Source organism: Bos grunniens, chromosome 20 (genome assembly GCF_055505025.1).
Source record: "Bos grunniens cultivar Pamir isolate PY7600 chromosome 20, Bosgru_T2T1.0, whole genome shotgun sequence".
In the NCBI taxonomy this organism is placed as follows: domain Eukaryota; kingdom Metazoa; phylum Chordata; class Mammalia; order Artiodactyla; family Bovidae; genus Bos; species Bos grunniens.
Genome location: NC_141184.1, coordinates 7,973,040 through 7,992,328, shown reverse-complemented (window position 1 = coordinate 7,992,328; position 19,289 = coordinate 7,973,040). Strand labels below are relative to the sequence as shown.

The 19,289-nt window shown below is 40.2% G+C and overlaps 1 protein-coding gene across 6 annotated transcripts in view; it reads left to right on the top strand.

Annotated features, from left to right (window-relative positions):
* The window catches only part of SEMA5A (semaphorin 5A), a 567,470-nt gene that overhangs the window by 250,044 nt on the left and 298,137 nt on the right, over positions 1 to 19,289 (top strand). For 5 of the 6 annotated variants that reach the window (XM_086361183.1, XM_086361185.1, XM_086361188.1 and 2 more), the window contains one exon: positions 6,104 to 6,203. The exons of the other annotated variant lie outside the window; for it this stretch is intronic. In XM_086361183.1, coding sequence (XP_086217309.1) covers positions 6,104 to 6,203 — 100 coding nt within the window. The remainder of the gene's footprint in view (positions 1 to 6,103; positions 6,204 to 19,289) is intronic. 6 annotated transcript variants of the gene reach the window in all.

Below are 19,289 nucleotides of genomic sequence, written 5' to 3'. Positions count from 1 at the left end.
GCACCGAAGGATCGAAGCTTTTGAACTGTGGTATTGGAGAAGACTCTTGAGAGTCCCTTGGACTGCAAGGATATCCAACCAGTCCATCCTAAAGGAGATCAGTCCTGAGTGTTCATTGGAAGGACTGATGTGGAAGCTGAAGCTCCAATTCTTTGGCCACCTGATGCAAAGAGTTGACTCATTGGAAAAGACCCTGATGCTGGGAAAGATTGAAGACGGGAGAAGAAGGGGACAGAGGATGAAATGGTTGGATGACATCACCGACTCGATGGATATGAGTTTGAGCAAGCTCTGGGAGTTGGTGATGGACAGGGAGGCCTGGTGTGCTGCAGTCCATGGGGTTGCAAAGAGCTGGACACGACTGAGTGACCTCAGATATGCAGATGACACCACCCTTATGGCAGAAAGTGAAGAAGAACTAAAAAACCTCTTGAGGAAAGTGAAAGTGGAGAGTGAAAAAGTTGGCTTAAAGCTCAACATTCAGAAAACAAAGATCATGGCATCTGGTCCCATCACTTCATGGGAAATAGATGGGGAAACAGTGGAAACAGTGTCAGACTTTATTTTCGGAGGCTCCAAAATCACCACAGATGGTGACTGCAGCCATGAAATTAAAAGATGCTTACTCCTTGGGAGGAAAGTTATGACCAACCTAGACAGCATATTCAAAAGCAGAGACATTACTTTGCCAACAAAGGTCCGTCTAGTCAAGGCTATGGTTTTTCCTGTGGTCATGTATGGATGTGAGAGTTAGACTGTGAAGAAGGCTGAGCGCCCAAGAATTGATGCTTTTGAACTGTGGTGTTGGGTAAGACTCTTGAGAGTCCCTTGGACTGCAAGGAGATCCACCAGTCCATTCTGAAGGAGATCAGTTCTGGGATTTCTTTGGAAGGAATGATGCTAAAGCTGAAACTCCAGTACTTTGGGCACCTCATGCAAAGAGTTGACTCATTGGAAAAGACTGTGATGCTGGGAGGGATTGAGGGCAGGAGGAGAAGGGGACGACAGAGGATGAGATGGCTGGATGGCATCACTGACTCGATGGACATAAGTCTGAGTGAACTCTGGGAGTTGGTGGTGGACAGGGAGGCCTGGCATGCTGCGATTCCTGGGGTCGCAAAGAGTCGGACACGACTGAGTGACTGAACTGAACTGAACTGAGTGACTGAAGTGACTAACTGAGGAATGAGGAAAGACACACTTGGACAGAGTTAAAGTAGGGAATTTATGTCTGCCAATTGTTTAGACCAAATTTAGTAATACTGATACATGTTCATGAAAGGAATCGTTTTTTGAAGCTGGCTACTTTTAAAAATTGAATCAGTATACTTCTGCTAGACTGTTTTTTGAACTGTATTGTGGGTGCCCATATAGTATTAAGAGAAGGCAAATATGAATCATCACAGCTAATTCTGCAGCAGAAAGTCACTGCCAGAGGCCATATTTCAACAATCATGTTTGTGTAATGAATGAATTAGCTAAGATGATTAATATCAAATATTAAAAAATATGTAAAATATTCAATTTGTGTTTATAGATTTTTATGGCACTACTTGACTTTCAAACAGTGGTCACATTGGCTGTGATATTTAAGTTCCATTTCATCCTGTGGGTCTTTCAGCAAGATCAGAAGAAAGGGATGGTGCAGGGGGGAAGCTCATTATTTGGGGAAGTGAGATACGTTAAGAAAGTTGGTGTTCCTGCGGGTGATGTCTCCCCCGGCGTCCACGTTCTGTGTTCCGCCCTCATCACCTCACTCTCCTTGGCCTTTCTTTGGTATCCAGTGAGCTTGTTCACCACTGCCTGCCCTGGTGATCTCTCCTCCCCTGCCTGACTTGACTTTGTTCTCTCATACATCTTCTTATGCATCCATAACTCTTCATTTTCTGTGTCCTTAGAAAGCAGCATTGATGAATTTTTCATGTTACTGTGAAAATCCATTATTGTGGTAAACTCTGCTAGTAGATTTTCTGATGTCATGTCTCCAGAATAAACCCTATACCATATGAATTTGTGTGTGTGTGTGTGTGTGTGTCCATATCTCTGTGTGCCATATGCTAATCCAAGTATTTCCTTAGGAATATGTTCAGCCCAGTTCTTAAATGAGAGTTGACCATGCTTTTCATTTCTTCATAATGCCCGTTCAACCTCAGTATCAAATTTATCAAGATCATTATAGCCTCCTAACTGCAGAGAGAAGAGAAGCTTTATCTCTTTGTTTAATCTCCAAAATAATTTGTATGAAATTGGTCTTATAGGTTCCTTAAGCAGTTGGCAATACTTGCTTGTAAAACCAAGCCTGCAGCTCTTTTTAACAAATTGCACTTTGGAGTTTATTATTTGGGTGTTTGAAACTGTAGTCACAAAAGATTATAAAGGAAATGTGTTTTAAAATATTTTTTTAAATGCGAGGAGTATGCATATTCATATAGGAAGAGGTGAAGGGACCTGGCAACATTGGAGATAAGAGATGATAAAAGAAGTAATCTAGGGAAGGGATTGAAGAAAAAGCGATGGTGTTGAAATAAAGTTGGAGGGACTGGTCTTTGTAAAGGAGGATGGAACACCATGATTCTGATTTCATAGAGGAAGTTGAAAGGGTGGGTATTGATGCAGGCATTTTTTTCAGCTGGAGAGATGGACTGGGGCAGGAACCCATCAAGGCCCTCATGGCAACCAGTAAAGTAGAAGGCCATGCCTTATGCAAATTCAAGATATTCCGACCTGGAAGAACACACAGGGAAATCAGAAAACAAGGGAATGTATGTACTGTCCACCTTTGATCCAGTGTTAACTGTAAAAATATACAGTTTTAATGGGTGAGTTCATTAGACATTTAAACAAGGTGAATTGAATAATATTGAAAGAATGCTATGATGTGAACTCATTTTCCCCTCTTAACATGGTCCTTCTTATTTACTTGAGGTTACTTTAGGAAGTAATGTAAGCACTTTCCTGTTTCAGCATAGGTACCGAAGCCTGAAATATGTCTCTTCATCATATTCCTTTGGCTACTGTCTTCTGATTCTTCTCAGTGAAAAGAAAGGTGAATATGTGATAGACCAGTTGACTGATTTTCTTCCCCCATCTTTTCATAGCTTTCTCTCCATTTATGTTGCTCATGTTTCCCCTCCTGGGACAGAAGAGTCGGCTCTTGGCCTTCTGCTCTCCCCTCACACCACCTAGTCACCCTCAGTGCCTTGGATGTGGCATGTATGCCCAGCTTTGGCAGCTGTGAGTTTGGGAGGATGAAGCCTTAGACCTGCTCTCAGGACCGTAGTCCTGGCAGGACTTCCTGGTCCTGGGTTTTCTATCTGTAGGATGAGCCTCTGGAACTAAAACAACTGTTTGGACACTTCTAGGTCTTAGAGATGCTTAGCAATGACTGGCTCTGAAGTCAGTGTCACTGGAAATTTTTCATGAGTGACATTCTACATTTTTGTCCCTGAAGCAATGATCTTTCTCTAAAACCAGTCTTACCCTGGACATCTATGTCTCACTCATCATATTCTCCTCTTCATTGAATCTCAGAACTGTCTTTCTTTTCATTAACTCATTCCCCTTGACCTCTTCAATTAGTTATCTGGCCAACCAGACTCTCGCATCACATCCTCGCTGCATTTTCACAGCCACTGCCTAAATCGAATCATTTTTAGTTTGTAAAGCTGATGTTCTTGCCCCCATTCGGTCCTCTTTTCTGCCTGTCGATGCCCCTTTTGTATTCCTAAGATATGTGCTTTGTGTGTCAAGTGCCTGCTTGCAACCCTCTCAGCTATCACAGGTGAGGCCAACTCACATGAGGTGGCCAAAGTACTGGAGTTTCAGCTTTAGCATCACACCTCCCAAAGAGCACCCAGGGCTGATCTCCTTTATTTTTTTTATTTTTTTAATGTCTATTTTCTTTTTTTAATTTTAATTGGAAGCTAATTACTTTACAATATTGTATTGGTTTTGCCATACATCAACATGAATCCACCATGGGTGTACACGTGTTCCCAATCCTGAACCCCCCTTCCACCTCCCTCCCTATACCGTCCCTCTGGGTCATCCCAGTGTACCAGCCCCAAGCATCCTGTATCCTGCATCTGATCTCCTTTAGAATGGACTGGTTGGATCTCCTTGCAGTCCAAGGGACTCTCAGGAGTCTTCTCCAATACCACAGTTCAAAAGCATCAATTCTTTGGCGCTCAGCCTTCTTCACAGTCCAACTCTCACATCCATACATGACCACAGGAAAAACCATAGCCTTGACTAGATGAACCTTTGTTGGCAAAGTAATGTCTCTGCTTTTGAATATGCTGTCTAGGTTGGTCATAACTTTCCTTCCAAGGAGTAAGCGTCTTTTAATTTCATGGGTGAAATCACCATCTGCAGTGATTTTGGAGCCTCCAAAAATAAAGTCTGACACTGTTTCCACTGTTTCCCCATCTATTTCCCATGAAGTGATGGGACCAGATGCCATGATCTTCGTTTTCTGAATGTTGAGCTTTAAGCCAACTTTTTCACTCTCCTCTTTCACTTTCATCAAGAGGCTTTTTAGTTCCTCTTCACTTTCTGCCATAAGGGTGGTGTCATCTGCATATCTGAGGTTATTGCTGTTTCTCCCAGAAATCTTGATTACAGCTTGTACTTCTTCCAGCCCAGCGTTTTTCATGATGTACCCTGCATAGAAGTTAAGTAAGCAGGGTGACAATATACTGCCTTGACATACTCCTTAAAAACTCCTAAAACAGACTATTTATTGACAGCTTTTTATAGCTCTAGGACCTTGTACTTATTTTGCTTCAAATAAGTATTTTTAAATAATTGACTTGCCTATAAAATGAAAAATCTTATATAAAATACTAAAAAGGATCAAGATACAGTATACATTAAAATTTCAAAAACTAAATAGAGATTTCTGCATAACTCCACCTTGGTTTGCTTTAAGTAGACTAGAACTCTCAGTTCATTTCATTGCCCCCTGCCACCCCCTGCCAATAACTGATATTAGAGAAATGCTATATTTGTTTCACAAAACGATCCCTTGAAAATAATCTACCTCCTTCATGTCAACAAAGGCCTTTCTACGGGACATGTCTAGGGACAGGGGCATATTTCCGTATTAGATCTGTTTTAGCATCTGTTTTTGTGGAATGAGATAATTTCTGTGCAGCACAGTTTTTTCTCAAACCAATAGCTGTGTCGATTTGCCTGTTTTCATGCCCCTGTTTCATCAGAGTGAAACCACTCAGAATATTAAAGCCAAGGAAAAATACAATCAGATCCAGTGGTTAATTGTCAAGGAGAATGATCAGGTTCCGCACAACTGGCAGGCAAGTCCCCGAAGGCTTTTTTGGTGAAAGAAACCAGCTAATGAAAGTTGCAAAAACGGCTCAGAAAGCCGAGTTCTCGCCCTTTTCCAGTACTGTCATGTTATAATAATTCTAGGCTGGAGGTCGCTTCATAGGAGTTAACAGAGCTTGTAAAAAAAAAAAAAAAAAAACCAGTCTGTAAGGAGTGGCTGTTTTCTGATTTTCCATAGAAAAAATGTAAATGAGGTCAGGAGTTACAGTGAATTTCTCATCCAGAAAGGACTGAATGCGTTTAACTAATCGCGGGGCTTGCATAGAAACTCACAGGCCTGGGAAATGGAATGTCCACGTCGGAAGAAGGCAAATAGTGCTCCTGTGTTTGTCCTGGTTCCAGATGGGACTGTTGTGATTTCTCTACTTCTGTGGCCCCTACCCACCAGGCTGCACAGGAAGTGGCCTTGTTTGTATTCGGTATTCCTCTGATGAGTCCTGTGAGTGTTGTGTTATCATCTGCCCGGCCCAGATCCTGTGGGAACACGCACGTCTGGCTTGTAAATCACAGCCCAGCCTTGGCGTCTTGCTCCCTTTTTATTGGGTGGCTGTCCTCTGTGTTTTACACGTTCTCAGTGTGGATTTTGTGACATCCTGACGGAAACGTCCAGTGGCCTCCAAGCCATCCATCAGGGGACCTTCAAATCCTCTCTGAAATGTAATGTTTGCTACCTTATGTGCATTCTCTGTGGGTCCCCGGAGGGGGTAAAAAAAATTATTCATTTTTATCTTCTTATTTATTTATTTTTCCTATTTAGAAATTGGCCCCTGGTTGCGGGAGTTCAGAGCGAAGAATGCTGTGGATTTCTCGCAGTTAACATTTGATCCAGGACAGAAAGAACTTGTTGTAGGAGCAAGGTGAGAGATCTGACATTTTGCCCTTGCAGATATTTTCGACTTCATTTTACATCTCTGCAGTTACGTGAGCATCCCTGCTGGAGTTGATGAGTGCTAAGTAATAGTTCATCTCAGAATGAAGTTTCATGTAAGAGTGTCATGAACATGCTACTTCTTTTTTTTTTTTTGAACATGCTACTTCTAATAGGAGGACTGCTACTCTTTATACCCATGTGCTGGGAGCTGTTCTAACATGAATTATTTCAGTATTTTTTTCCTCCTATGACGCCTGAGAGGTAGGTATTATCACCATCCCTGTGTCAGAGATGAGGAAATTGAGGCAGAATTGGATAATATGTTACCCCGCAGACAAATTTTTATGTCTAATAACAAATGGTCCCCGCTTTCAGACCCAGACAGTTTGCTCCAAACAGCATGTTCTTATTTCTCAATTCAGCACAGTTCTTGAGAACAGGAGACCTTGATGTCCATTCCTACATCTGTTGCTATCTTTCTTTGTGACCTCTGTTATGCTGTTTGCCAGTCAATTGAGCATTCAAGGGAGTTGCTGTTGTTCATTTCTTTTAAAGAGCCCATGTTTCTGAGTCCAGGTCAGTGCCTGACCTTCCAGTTGGGCGGTGTGGCCACTGGAACCCAATCAGAACAGATCTAGTCTTGTGTTCCTGACATTCGCCATGACTTCCTCAGAAAACGTGCATCCTCCATGACTTCAAATCACCTATCCTGCCAGTATGTTTTAAGACTGGTGGAGATAAAATATTTTCTATTCATCTCTTAGGAGAAATGATGTAATAACGTGAAGAGGTAATTTGTGGATTTGAACTCTTCTGGCAGCCAAGGAAAGTACTATGGGCAGAAGAGTGAGTGCACATTATCTTCTTTGGCCAAATTTACTAGATGATGAAACATACCTTTCATAGCAAGAGAGGTTGTGGAATTTCTACCTGAGTGAAGCTAAATCTGGCTTAGGCTCTGAGCACCCTGGATGGACACTGAACATTTTCTAGAATCACTACATTTGCTCTCAGATGTTAAGAAGACCTTGTGCATCCACTTAACACTTGAAGACTTGAGATGTATGGTTGTCGCTTAAGTGAATAGACAGAGTTGGCTTAGTTCCTGGCACTTAGTGGGTCATTGGCATCTCTTTCAGTGTTTATTGAATGGACAGTGGATTTGGGAGGGCTTACTTGGGGCTTTTACTGCCTTTAGGCCACTGGGACTGCAATAGGGGTTTCTGATGCTGACTTTCATCAAATTCCATCATTGGGAGCCTTGGCCATACAGTGCAGGCCTCTGGAATTTCTCTTCCTTTTGCATACCATGGCCAAAGTCATCTTTTACAAATACCCATCTCAGTCACTCCTCCTGGAGCACTTACAACTTGTTTGCCTTCATGTAGGTTGCAGAAATACTGTTCAATCCAGGGATCATCTGTTAGCTCTTTGGTGTGGCCTGTCGGAACTTCTGGCTTGTGGTCCTGCACGCCAGAGAGACACACACATCATTTTTATTCTTACATAGTTCAGGCATGTGGAATTATTTATGTTGCCCACAACTAGAAAATGTTCATTCTCTTGCCTCTGGGACTTGATACCCTTTTGTGCTTTCCTGGAATATTAGCCTGCCACCCACCACCATTCCAGGTCATCCATTGGGTGAACCCCTGCTCCTTGCAGGGATCTGGCTCAAGGGCCCCCCTTTGGGCCTGAGCTGCCGTGTTCCCTGCCCTGCATGGTTCTGCTAGCACACCTGCCACCGGCCTTCCTTACTGCCCTTACTGTATTACTGCTTGTCATGTTTCAACTCTCCCCTTCCCCGTTGTCAGATAGTAAAGTACTGCGTGGTAGAGGATGTGTCTGTCTTTTTTCCCCTAAGCTTTAAACTTCTTATATTGAGGTACAGCTGTTTAGAGCTTCCCTGGTGGCTCAGACGGTAAAGCGTCTGCCTGCAATACGGGAAACCCAGGTTCAATCTCTGGGTCAGGAAGATCCCCTGGAGAAGGAAATGGAAACCCACTCCAGTACTCTAGCCTGGAAAATTCCATGGACAGAGGAGCCTCGCAGGCTACAGTCCATGGGGTCGCAAAGAGTCGGACACAACTGAGCCAACTAATTAATTAATTATTATAGCTGGTTAATAAAATGTTGTGATAGATTCAGGTGAATAGCGAAGGCACTCAGCCATTCATATACAGGTATCCATTCTCCCCCAAACTCCCCTCGCATCCAGACTGGCATGTGATATTGAGCAGAGTTCCGTGTGCTATACAGGAGGTCTTTGTCAGTTATCCACTTTAAACAGCAGTGTGCTCATGACCTGATGTTTCTTTTCTTTGTTTCTCTAAGATGTAGCACAGTTTCTCTTTGGCTAGAAGTTCAAAGATTTCTGTTGATTTGTTGTCTATATTTCCTGGATTTGACTTGTATATGTGCCCCTCTGCATTTGGTAGGACACTTAGGAAAAGAGAGTGGGGTTGTAGCGCATTTATTTGGATGCCTACATTTGGGCAAGGATACAATGAGCAGCAGTCTCTAAACCACAGAGTTAATCCTTAGGGCAAAGGGACTCTCACCCTCAGCCAAGGGGAAGAGGTTCCTGGCTGGGGTAGCAGGTGCAAATATGACCCCAACCGGTGTTGCAGAGTCCTGCACCTCTCATTCCACTCCAACTGACTTTGGAAATAGTGTTCTTGTGAACTTGGCTGAAAAGACTCTCCATTGTTTCTGGAGGTCCTTCACGCTACAGGGACAGGGCTGCGTCACATACCTGCCGACACTCTGCAGGTGGTAGGCTTTTGGTCAAGGACACAGATTCTCCTAATGGGGATGTGAGAAGCCCCTGAGAAAACTAAGATTTGAAAGAGACATCACCATTGTTCTGTCCTGGCTTCAGACAACACCTGAGAATTGTTCCCGGGGAACTCCTGTTCCTGATAGTCTCCATCCCAGTATGGGTGGAGGGATCGATCCCATTATTGCTTGAGCTCTCCATCAGGGCCTGCCTGAAGGTTTCCTACTCAGTGTCCTTGAAAATCTCCATTCTGACCTTTGAGGTCTCCATCCTAGAGTTTCTCAAGATCTCCATCCATCTCCCCTCAACACAGTCCCAGCCCAGATGTGGGAGGGATTGGACTACCCACTGAGTCACCCTGGCATATACTATGGCATAATGACCAGGAGCAATAGCATTGCCAGACTTAGCACATAGAAGTCCCATATGTGCAGTTAAACTTGAATTGCAGATGAGCACCCCTAGGAGCATGGGCTGTATTTTCTATTCTAGAGCAGGATATAATGCATCGTGATTACTTGATGGGAAAGAGGGAGTAGGTAGACTTGCTTAACTGCGTGACCTTGAGCCCATTTGAGAGTCTAATTTTCTTCTCTTTAAAATTGATATATTTATTTCTATCCCTTTCAGCTGTTGTGAGAATTAGGTGAAATAATCCAGGAAAAGTGACTGTCACAGAAACAGGCATCCTGTAAGCCCACAGTGGTGGGGAAGCTGTGTGGGTATATGTGGGCTTTGGCATATGTGTGCATCTGCATTTCGGGCAGATATCACTGTGTGTGGAGAATAGCAATTTTACCTAAGATACACATGGTGAGATTAGGCTCAGAAAGTTTAAGTGGGCATGTGAGCCAGTTATAAAATTTAAAAATAACCCAGCCCTCAGATTCCTGTTTGGGAGGGCTTGATCTAGCAAAAAAGGTTTAGGTAGCAGGTGTATATTTCAGAAATCTTTAGTTGTTTGAATACGTAAGTGGTGAAAAACTACAATGATAGTCTTTTTATTTTTTTTCATAATTAGTACTAGGCATTGTAAAGCCATTGGTGGTTTATTGGGTGGTTATTATTATTAATTATTATTGTTGGGTTGTTTCACTTTATACCAGTGGTACTTTATGTTCCTGAAACTGAATTCAGTTAAACGTTCTTTGCATTCCTTGCAAAAAATTCTCTTGTTTGCAAAACAAAAACAAAAAGGAAAACAAGCAAAATCAATTAAAAAACTACTTCTCTTTAGTGATTTGTGGCTATGTGGTACCAGAGGTAGTTGCATCTGAATTCATGCATTTTCTGGAAGGATCCTTAAATTTATCATTTCCAAGATGCACAGTATCTTTCATATTATTTTAAAAGCATTGATACTCATATCCTATTTTACCCATGCCTCTTTAAAAATTAATAATGTTTGTATTTTCAGTGATGAGATTCAGGTACTTTCATTTTAGAGAAAGTAGAAAATACTGTAAAGCATAAAGAAAAAACACAATTTCAGAAATAATCAGTTAGCCTTTTCAGTTATTTCCCCACAGTATTTCATTTCTATTTGTTTATATGTTGGGACAATATTTTATGGATGGTTTGTATATGTTTTGCTAAAAAAGACCTACTAAAACCAGTTTCCATTGTGTGTGTGTGTGTGTGTGTGTGTGTATTCCTATACTTGTGTGTACATATACATGGGCTTCCCAGGTGGCACTAGTGGTAAAGAACCCACTGCCACTGCAGGAGACTTAAGGGACGCAGGTTCGATCCCTGGGTCAGGAAGATCCCCTGGAGAAGGGCATGGCAACCCACTCCAGCACTGCCTGGAGAATTCCATGAACAGAGAGGAGCCTTGCAGGCTACAGTCCATGGGGTCGCAAGGAGTTGGACGTGACTGAAGCGACTTAGCACACGTGCACATATACATACATATACGTATATATGTGTATATGTGTGTGTGAAAATTTCAAATGAAAGGCTACGTTAGAGGCTTAGAGGTTTTTGCATGGATAATTATAAAAGTAATGATAATAATTCACAGTAATAATATTTCACAAAGTTGGTTCAATTTCCAGTTTCACTGTGTATAGGATTGTAACAGTAGATCAAAGTGAGAGTAACGACATTTTCTTCTCCCAATGAATCTGTCTTTAGTGTTTCGGGTTAGTGTATGGATAGCTAGTGATTCTGTGTTGAATTCAAGTGTTATTCCAAGTGGCAACTAACTTGATCTATGCACCAAAAGGTGTTTGACAATAATTAGAGTGTTTACAAATTAGCCATATTTTTGTAAAGTGTAAAGCCATACAATAAATGGTAAGAAAAAAAGAGTTTTTTCATCGTCAGAGAGAAGATTAGCGTCTTTCAGCTTTTGTTTGTTTCTTGGTCTTTCATTCATTTTCTTCCTATAACTTGTTTTCTGATTATCTTCCTCTTCTCTAATAAGCTTCAGTGTAATAGAAACCTATCACTAAAGAGCACAGTCTTGCAATCTATGATATTTTGGTAAGAACACTCATCTCTGAGCTCTTACACAAGCACTTGTGAGTCCAGGAGGCCCACCCACCTGCCAGTGATTGAGAGGACGGCCTTGAAGCCCATAGACCCAATACTAGGTCAGGTGAAAAATCATAACTGATGACAAACATAAGATTTATGTATGTCTTGGAAAATTTTTAATTTCATTTCTAAAATTTTAAAATTGCATCACACAATGGGAACTTCATAAAAATATTAATTGAAAGGCTAATGGGGTTGCATGGGTTTCCTTGCCCACCTGATTCAACATGGGTACCAGCCGAGAGTTGTGAATGTGCATTGTATAGAGTCCTCTGACTTACCATTATGATCAATGGACTAGTTCCATATATTGAAAGATATTTCTGTACCTATCTGTGTGAAAAATAGTACAGATTTCAAATCAGCATGTTTTCTACCAAAAACAAAGCTAAAATCTACCTGCTTTCAAGGCAGAGCTTGGGCTTTCTTACCGTCACAGAAAACTGGTCTTGAAACATTTGTGTATTATTTTAGACCATTGTTTTGCCCATGATTTGAATCTACAAAGACAAAAAAAAAAAGATTAACTTGCTTTTTGTTATGCTGGTACTGAATTTGCTTTAAGTGTTCCAAGCATACAGTGTCATAAGATCACATTAAATGAATGGGCAGGCATCTACTCAGTGTAAATGCCTCCTTTCAAAACGATTTTGCTGTTGATTCGAAACAAGTGGAGCTAAATTTTGAAGTCGTGTGTCACCTTTGAAATTTGACCAATATAATGCTCTCCTTTTTTGATGGCTATAATTCCTATTTTTATTTCAAAGTTTACCTTGGAGTTAATCTGTTGGAAGCAGTCTATAATTAAAAGAAAACCTGGAGACTTTTATGAGATCAGCAGTTCTCCTTCCAGTAGCCACAACTTCTTTCCATTTTCCAGTTTATACAATTAAAGGTAACTCATGCTGAGTGGAGTAAAATTAGCAATTAGGAGTGAATCCAAAAAGCAGTAAACGCCCATTGTGCAAAGAAATCCCTGGTAATGATGATGTTGACATAGTATTTATATTAATTATGACTTCCTATCACCAGGAAGACAGCTGGTGATGAACGGAGGGATGGAGCTTTCATTCCTGCTCTTCATTTTTATCCCACCCCAGCGGGATTTTTTTTTTAACTGTATTTTAAGATTTAAATATTTCCTTTTTCCTGTTGGCTCTTGCTACATAGGTATGTTTTCCTCTTAAGATTCTCTTTGCTTATCTTCCTTCTTCTCGCCTTTCTTTCAACAGACCTGTTTGATTAATTAACCTACTCCATGTTTTTTTTTTTTAATCTGTTATTTTTCTTCTTGCTTTGTTACATTTTTTCCAGTATTTACCAAACATCCGTGTACCTAAATATCACTTGAGATAGTCATTCAAAATGAAATTTCCTCTGCCCCTTCTCCCAGCTCATCTGAACCAGGGGCCTGGAGTGTGGTCCCAGAATGTGAGCTTTTAACAGACAGCTAGTCTGCAGACACTCCTGTGGGAAGGACCATCCAACCATTGTGCTCCTTTTGCTGTTTTATTAAAAAAACAAACAAAAAAATCTCTGCATTTTTCTTTCTGCTGGAGGTAGGGCAAAGAAGAATAAACCTAGTAGAATAGTTCCTTATTTAGTTAATATAGTCTTCCCATTTCCCATATTCCCTGAATGATAAAAATTAACCAGCCTTTGAGTGTATGTGTGTGTTACAAGTCTTGAGTGTTGAGAGTTTTCTCTTAGTCAGTCCCACATGGGTTCCATCAGAATTTATTAGTTCACATTGTTGCTCTTCATTCATCGAATATTTATAGAACCTACTTTGTGCCAAGAAGTATCTTAGGCAAGGGGAAATGAAGATGCAGCAGAGTGTCTACCTGGTAAAGACTTTAGATCCTAGGGCATAGGTTGGCATGCTAAGGTCCTTGGGTTGGCCTCTTACTTTTGTAAATAAAGTTTTATTGGCATACAGCCACACCCATTCATTTGCACATCGCTTATGGCTGCTTTCCAGCTTTCACTGCAGGGATGAGTAGTTTCCACAGGGCCATAATGGTAAAGTGTTTGCTAATTAGCCCATGAAGTATTTTCCTGACTCCTGGCCTGATGAGTATGGGGAACAGGAATGGTTATGTTCTCCAGGGAGGTCTGAATAAAGAGGCTTGAAAACACCAAGAGGAAAGAAAGGTGAAATGGGTGTACTGAGAAGTTGCTTTTTCAGTTGGCCTTAAAGGTCTTCCAGAGGATCATAGAACAGGGAACTCACATGCTGAGGAGGCTGACAGGAGCTCACCTTGGCTGGACCTGTTAGTGACTGAGAGGAGGGGTAGGCATAGGTGAGGCTGGGGCTTTAGATTATGGAGGAGTGGGGATTTCATCCTGTAAACCTGTGTTTTCAATTGCGGCAGTCAGTAGGATGACCGGTCTGAGAAAGCTCTCAAGAAGGCTGATAGCCAGGCCTCTCCTCAGAACATTTGAATTAGACTTTCTAAAAGTAATGTTGGAATTTTGATTTAATCAAGCTTCTGGTAATCTGCTGGCCTGGCAGACTTGGCAGAACTATGCTAAAGACTGTAGGAGCTCAGGATACTTCTCAAGCTGCATGTTTATAAGTTCTTATTTGTACTAGAAAGATTCTTCCACTCTACTGTGTGCAGAATGCACTAGAGTTTGGAGGTACAGACGGGGATCTGAGTCAAGTGACAGTAGAGAGAATTTAAACGTAGTCAGTGATGGTGCAAATGGAGATAAGTCAGATTTGAGACATTTTTGAGTTGATGGTGATTGACGGCCAATCGTGATAGGCGGCTGAGAACAAGGATCTAAGATAAGATTTGGGATTGTGGTTTGAAACTGTGGCTTGCTGTAATACCGTCAGCTGGAATTGAGCATTTGAGAAATGAATTAGAGTTCTTCTATTATGTGAGATATTTGAAAAAGATCTCAGGTTTTACTAACTCTGAGATAACCCAGAAAAGTAGTATATATGGAGATAATTTGAAGAGTGAATATTCCTAGGAAAGCATAGGTTAGAGGAATCATAAAATAATACAGTTGGTAGTTTTTCAAGGAAAAATGATCTCTATTAATTGAAAAATGGAAAGGAACAAATCAAATACCCAGTGGACCAGAAAAGCAGAAGTCATGAGTTAAATTTAGAGCAATAAATCATGATCTTTAATCTTCAAAGCACTTAGAAATTTGCACATAATGTTTAGAACATAATAAAATTTAAATTGGGCTTACCTGGTGGCTCCGTTGGTAAAGAATCCATCAGCAATGCGGGAGACCTGAGTTCAATTCCTGGATTGGGAAGACCCCCTGGAGGAAGGCATGAGAGCCCACTCCAGTATTCTTTCCTGAAGTATCCTCATGGACAGAGGAGCCTAGTGGGCTATGGTCCATGGGGTCGCAAAGAGTCAGACATGACTGAGAGACCAGGAACAAAATTTAAACTACTAATATTTTGTTGATAGTATTGATTAATAACTTTGTCCCTAAATATGCTTATGGGAAAAAGATTTTCCTGATTTCATATCTCTGGAATTTACTAACCACTGAAAATCCATCTCTGTTATTTGATTCTACTTGCAAAATAGTAAGAGGTTTCTATCTACTTCTGTGCCTTTTAATATTGGTATTTAAATATATAAGAGTACCATTAATGTGGTTTAATTTTAGTTTTGATGCATTCTTTAGAACTTTTTTAATAGTAATCAAGACTTTCAATGGGTTTGAAATGGACTTTTTTAGGATAGGTAATGAGATAAACCAGTATAATTTTGGGAGAGTGAGTACTAGACACATATGGTATTATAACAATATAATAATAATAGTTAAATCAGAATTACTTATAATATTCTATAGCCGAAAGTACATGTATTTATTATTTTTCAAAGAGTGTTGGAAAAATTCTGACTGAAGAGGTAGCTCATAATCTGATGGTATTATACATTTGTCACCATATTGCAAAATATATTAGCAAAGTGAAAAAAAGTCAGATCACAGTTTTTTTAAAAACTGTGATCTAAATGTGATCCCACTATTTATAAATTGGTAATATTAAAGCTGAATTAGACTCCCAAAACTTATGAGAAAAGTACATTGAAAAGATATTTTTGGAGTGGTTAAAGTAACAGATTATAAAAGCTCCTGAAATTTGTTTAGAATCAATCAGCATAATGAAAATCTTAGGAATAGCAATTATAGATAGGTTGGTGAACTATGTGATTTGGTTATGCTGAAATCAAATCTTCATATTCTTAAAATTTTGATGTAATTGAAATATTAAATATTTACATGTAGATAATTAAAATAACTTTCTGAAAACACTTTGTGCTTTAAGAGATATAGATACTACTTTTCTTTAGCTTCAAAGTCACACATTTATTATATTTTAATCTTTAAGTCTGTCTCTGCAACTATAAATCCAGGTGTCATGTAAGAAGTCACAGCATCAGCCTCTAAGCCAGTGGAATATTGACAAGAGTTAGGATGGAATCGTGCATTAATGGGAAATCACAGAACAGGTGAAGCCGACTTAGGTATAGGTGAGACTAGCTTCACTCTCAGATTTACCCAAATGGTCCCAGTTTATGTGCAGTGGGTATTTTGTTTTCAGGTTGTTTCATCATCAGCAGTGGTCTGAACTTTAATAGACAGCAAACACGGTGATGCTAGTGGTAAAGAACCCGCCAGCCAGTGCAGAAGACACAAGAGATGCGGCTTCGATCCCCGGGCCGAGATCTTCTGGAGGAGGGCATAGCAGCGCACTCCAGTATTCTTGCCTGGAGAATCCCATGGACGGGGAGCCTGGTGGGCTTCAGTCATGGTGTCACACAGAGTAGGACACGACTGAAGCGACTTAGCACGCGCGGGTACTTTTCTATCACTGTTGTTTAAACTGGTTTTTTTTTTTTAATATAATTTCCTTGCTTTTCTGTAAGTAAATCAAGATTTGCTTGATTTTCGTAGTGCTAAGTACAAGTCTACCTTTCTTAATTATTCAGTCTTCTGCTCCTCAGTTATAAGCAAGCCTCTAACCTAAATGCTCAGTAAGAACCTGAAATTATTTCCTTTGATTTTATAACTATATTCATCAGAGACCAATTGAGTTATTCTAAGCGAATGTCATTTTAAAACACCTGTGTCTTTCATAATTAATGGAGGTCAGAGTTAAGTTTTATGGTGTCTCTAGATAAAATGAATCATTTAGTTAATATGCTCATGAAGGCTCAACCTTTTCTTTAATGCTGGCTGAATTTTATTACTTTACATGAAGACACAAATGAACTTCGTCTATTAAGGCCCTGGCTGCTCCCTCAGAGAATATATTGTTGTGCTTAGTGATTTGTTTCTAATAGGCCACTGGGGTATGTGATGGGAGGTGGGAATGAGTTATTCATTCCTATAATCCGTCAGAAAGAAATACACTCTGGTCAAGAGGGAGACCATACACTCAGACATGTAGTGGGGGAAGGATGGAGGAGCTTAGGAACTGTCAGTCTGTGTCTGTCAAATTCGATGGCTTTGTGATTTGAATTATTCAGTTTACTGGGTCTATGTATTCCTCATCTATCACTCTCAGAAGTAATACAGTTATTACATTTGAATGCACATGTCAAATTTTATTCCATACCTTTGATAAAGAGTAAGTTCAAACCAAGGGAAAAAATCCCATAGTTTTATTGGCTACGGCTGTAAAATTGAACCTTTACAGTCTTATTAAACCCTTGCTTTGTACTTCTGTAATGAGAGGTGGGACATGGCAATAGAGACCAGCTCCCCTAAGCTATGTAACTAATATGCTCTTAGAATTCAATCTCTTAACCTCCTGCAGCACTGCCTTCTCCCTGCAGAATGACGATATTCCTCATTACTACCTATTTACATCGAGGGGTGTTAGGAAGATTAATGAGGCCACTTAAATGCTTTGGGTTGCTCAAAGCACTGCCCGAATAGAGAATCTGACCTTATGTGAAACATTTGGTTAGTATTCCCTGCTGGCTGGGAGCCAGAAGCATTATTCCTTCTTGCTGGAAACGTTGGTAGCCTTTCTCTTGAACCTCACATACATTGTTTTCCCTTCTCTGCATGCTCTCAGTTGTGAGATAAAGTGATTGCCTCTTCCATAAAGCCCTGGAGAGCAGCCTCTTGCAGGGGACCATAGATCTTACTTTAGAGCCTGAGTGACCCAACATCTGGGAGTATCCATTTTTATATTCCCTTTAGAAGATTTTCTTTCTTTTTGTAACCTTTAACTTCATAGGTCATTCACCTGAACTGTGATGGATCAAGCTGTCATAGGAGATTTCTGGTCCCTCATGTTGCTAGCTGTACTGGAATTTTTCCAACAGCAGAGAAACACACTTGGAATTATACTTGGAACCAAATAGTTTGATGAAAGTGTTTTGAGAATGGTAGAATCCACACTATGTTTTTGTCAGAGTCAGGTTCCAGGGAGGTGATTAGGGAATTCCACACGTTTTTCATGTATATTTCATCTTTTACAATTTTAAAAAAATTGTTGAAAATCAAGATAGATAAAGTGAACACTAAAATGTATAATACTATGTATTTCTAATATGGAAAGGTCTAGCAAGGCATTAAATTGTCCATGGGTTTCTGTAGACATCGTCATGTATTAAACAAATATTTTTGAAAACATTTGCCAACTCTTTCTCACAAAAATCAAACAAGTTAAAAAAAAAGGCAACAAAAATGCAACCAGCCAACCAACACAAAAAGAGACCATAATTAAGACTTTGAGGCTATTCAAAATTATAGATAATTCTGATAATGCCAAATTAAAAAATGTTCAAATCAACTTAGTCAACTGACTTTATGATTAACAGGTATTACATATAAGTAAACTGTTGAATACATTTTCTTACCTCTTTTGTATGCTGAAATTTCATTTAAGATTATTGAAGTATGGTATTCAGTTGCAGATAATAAAAATACACCTGAAAAGTGTTAGGAATTTATTGAACTATGTCATAATAACAATTATTTCATTAGATGGTCATATGATTATCCAACTCTGTTGCTCATGTTTTATCTCTAAAAAAGGTCACAATCTTTTAGGAATCTGTGTTAAGCAAATTGACAGATTGTATAGTTTTGCTCTCTCATTTCACAAAGGATAGAACTGGGGCACTCTTAAAATAAGTATGGTTAGGCAGTTTCAGGAATAATTCATGTGAAATTAAGAGGGAGACGAGTCACCATGTAATGAGTCATACCTGTGAGATTAACATTTTCTCTTAATGGGGAGACATATGTCCCAGGCAGATCACAGTCCCAGAGGTGAAACTCATTTACCTACAACTGAAAGCATGTCACGAGTAGTGCCAAGACTGGAATTACCTCAGAAACATTTGTAAATGTACCTGTGGATGAACAATGAGGACATGGAATAACTGTACTGTAAGAATGACTCCTCTATATGTGCGTGTTTGCTGTCAGTTAAATTGGAAAGAGGACACTGCATGACTGATTGGTGAGGCTGTTTGGCACAAAGGCGTTCAGTTCAGTTCAGTTGCTCAGTCGTGTCCGACTCTTTGCAACCCCATGAATTGCCGCACGCCAGGCCTCCCTGTCCATCACCAACTCCTGGAGTTCACCCAAACTCATGTCCATCAAGTCAGTGATGACATCCAGGCATCTCATCCTCTGTCATCCCCTTTGCTCCTGCCCCCAATCCCTCCCAGCATCAGAGTCTTTTCCAATGGGTCAACTCTTCGCATGAGGTGGCCGAAGTATTGGAGTTTCAGCTTTAGCATC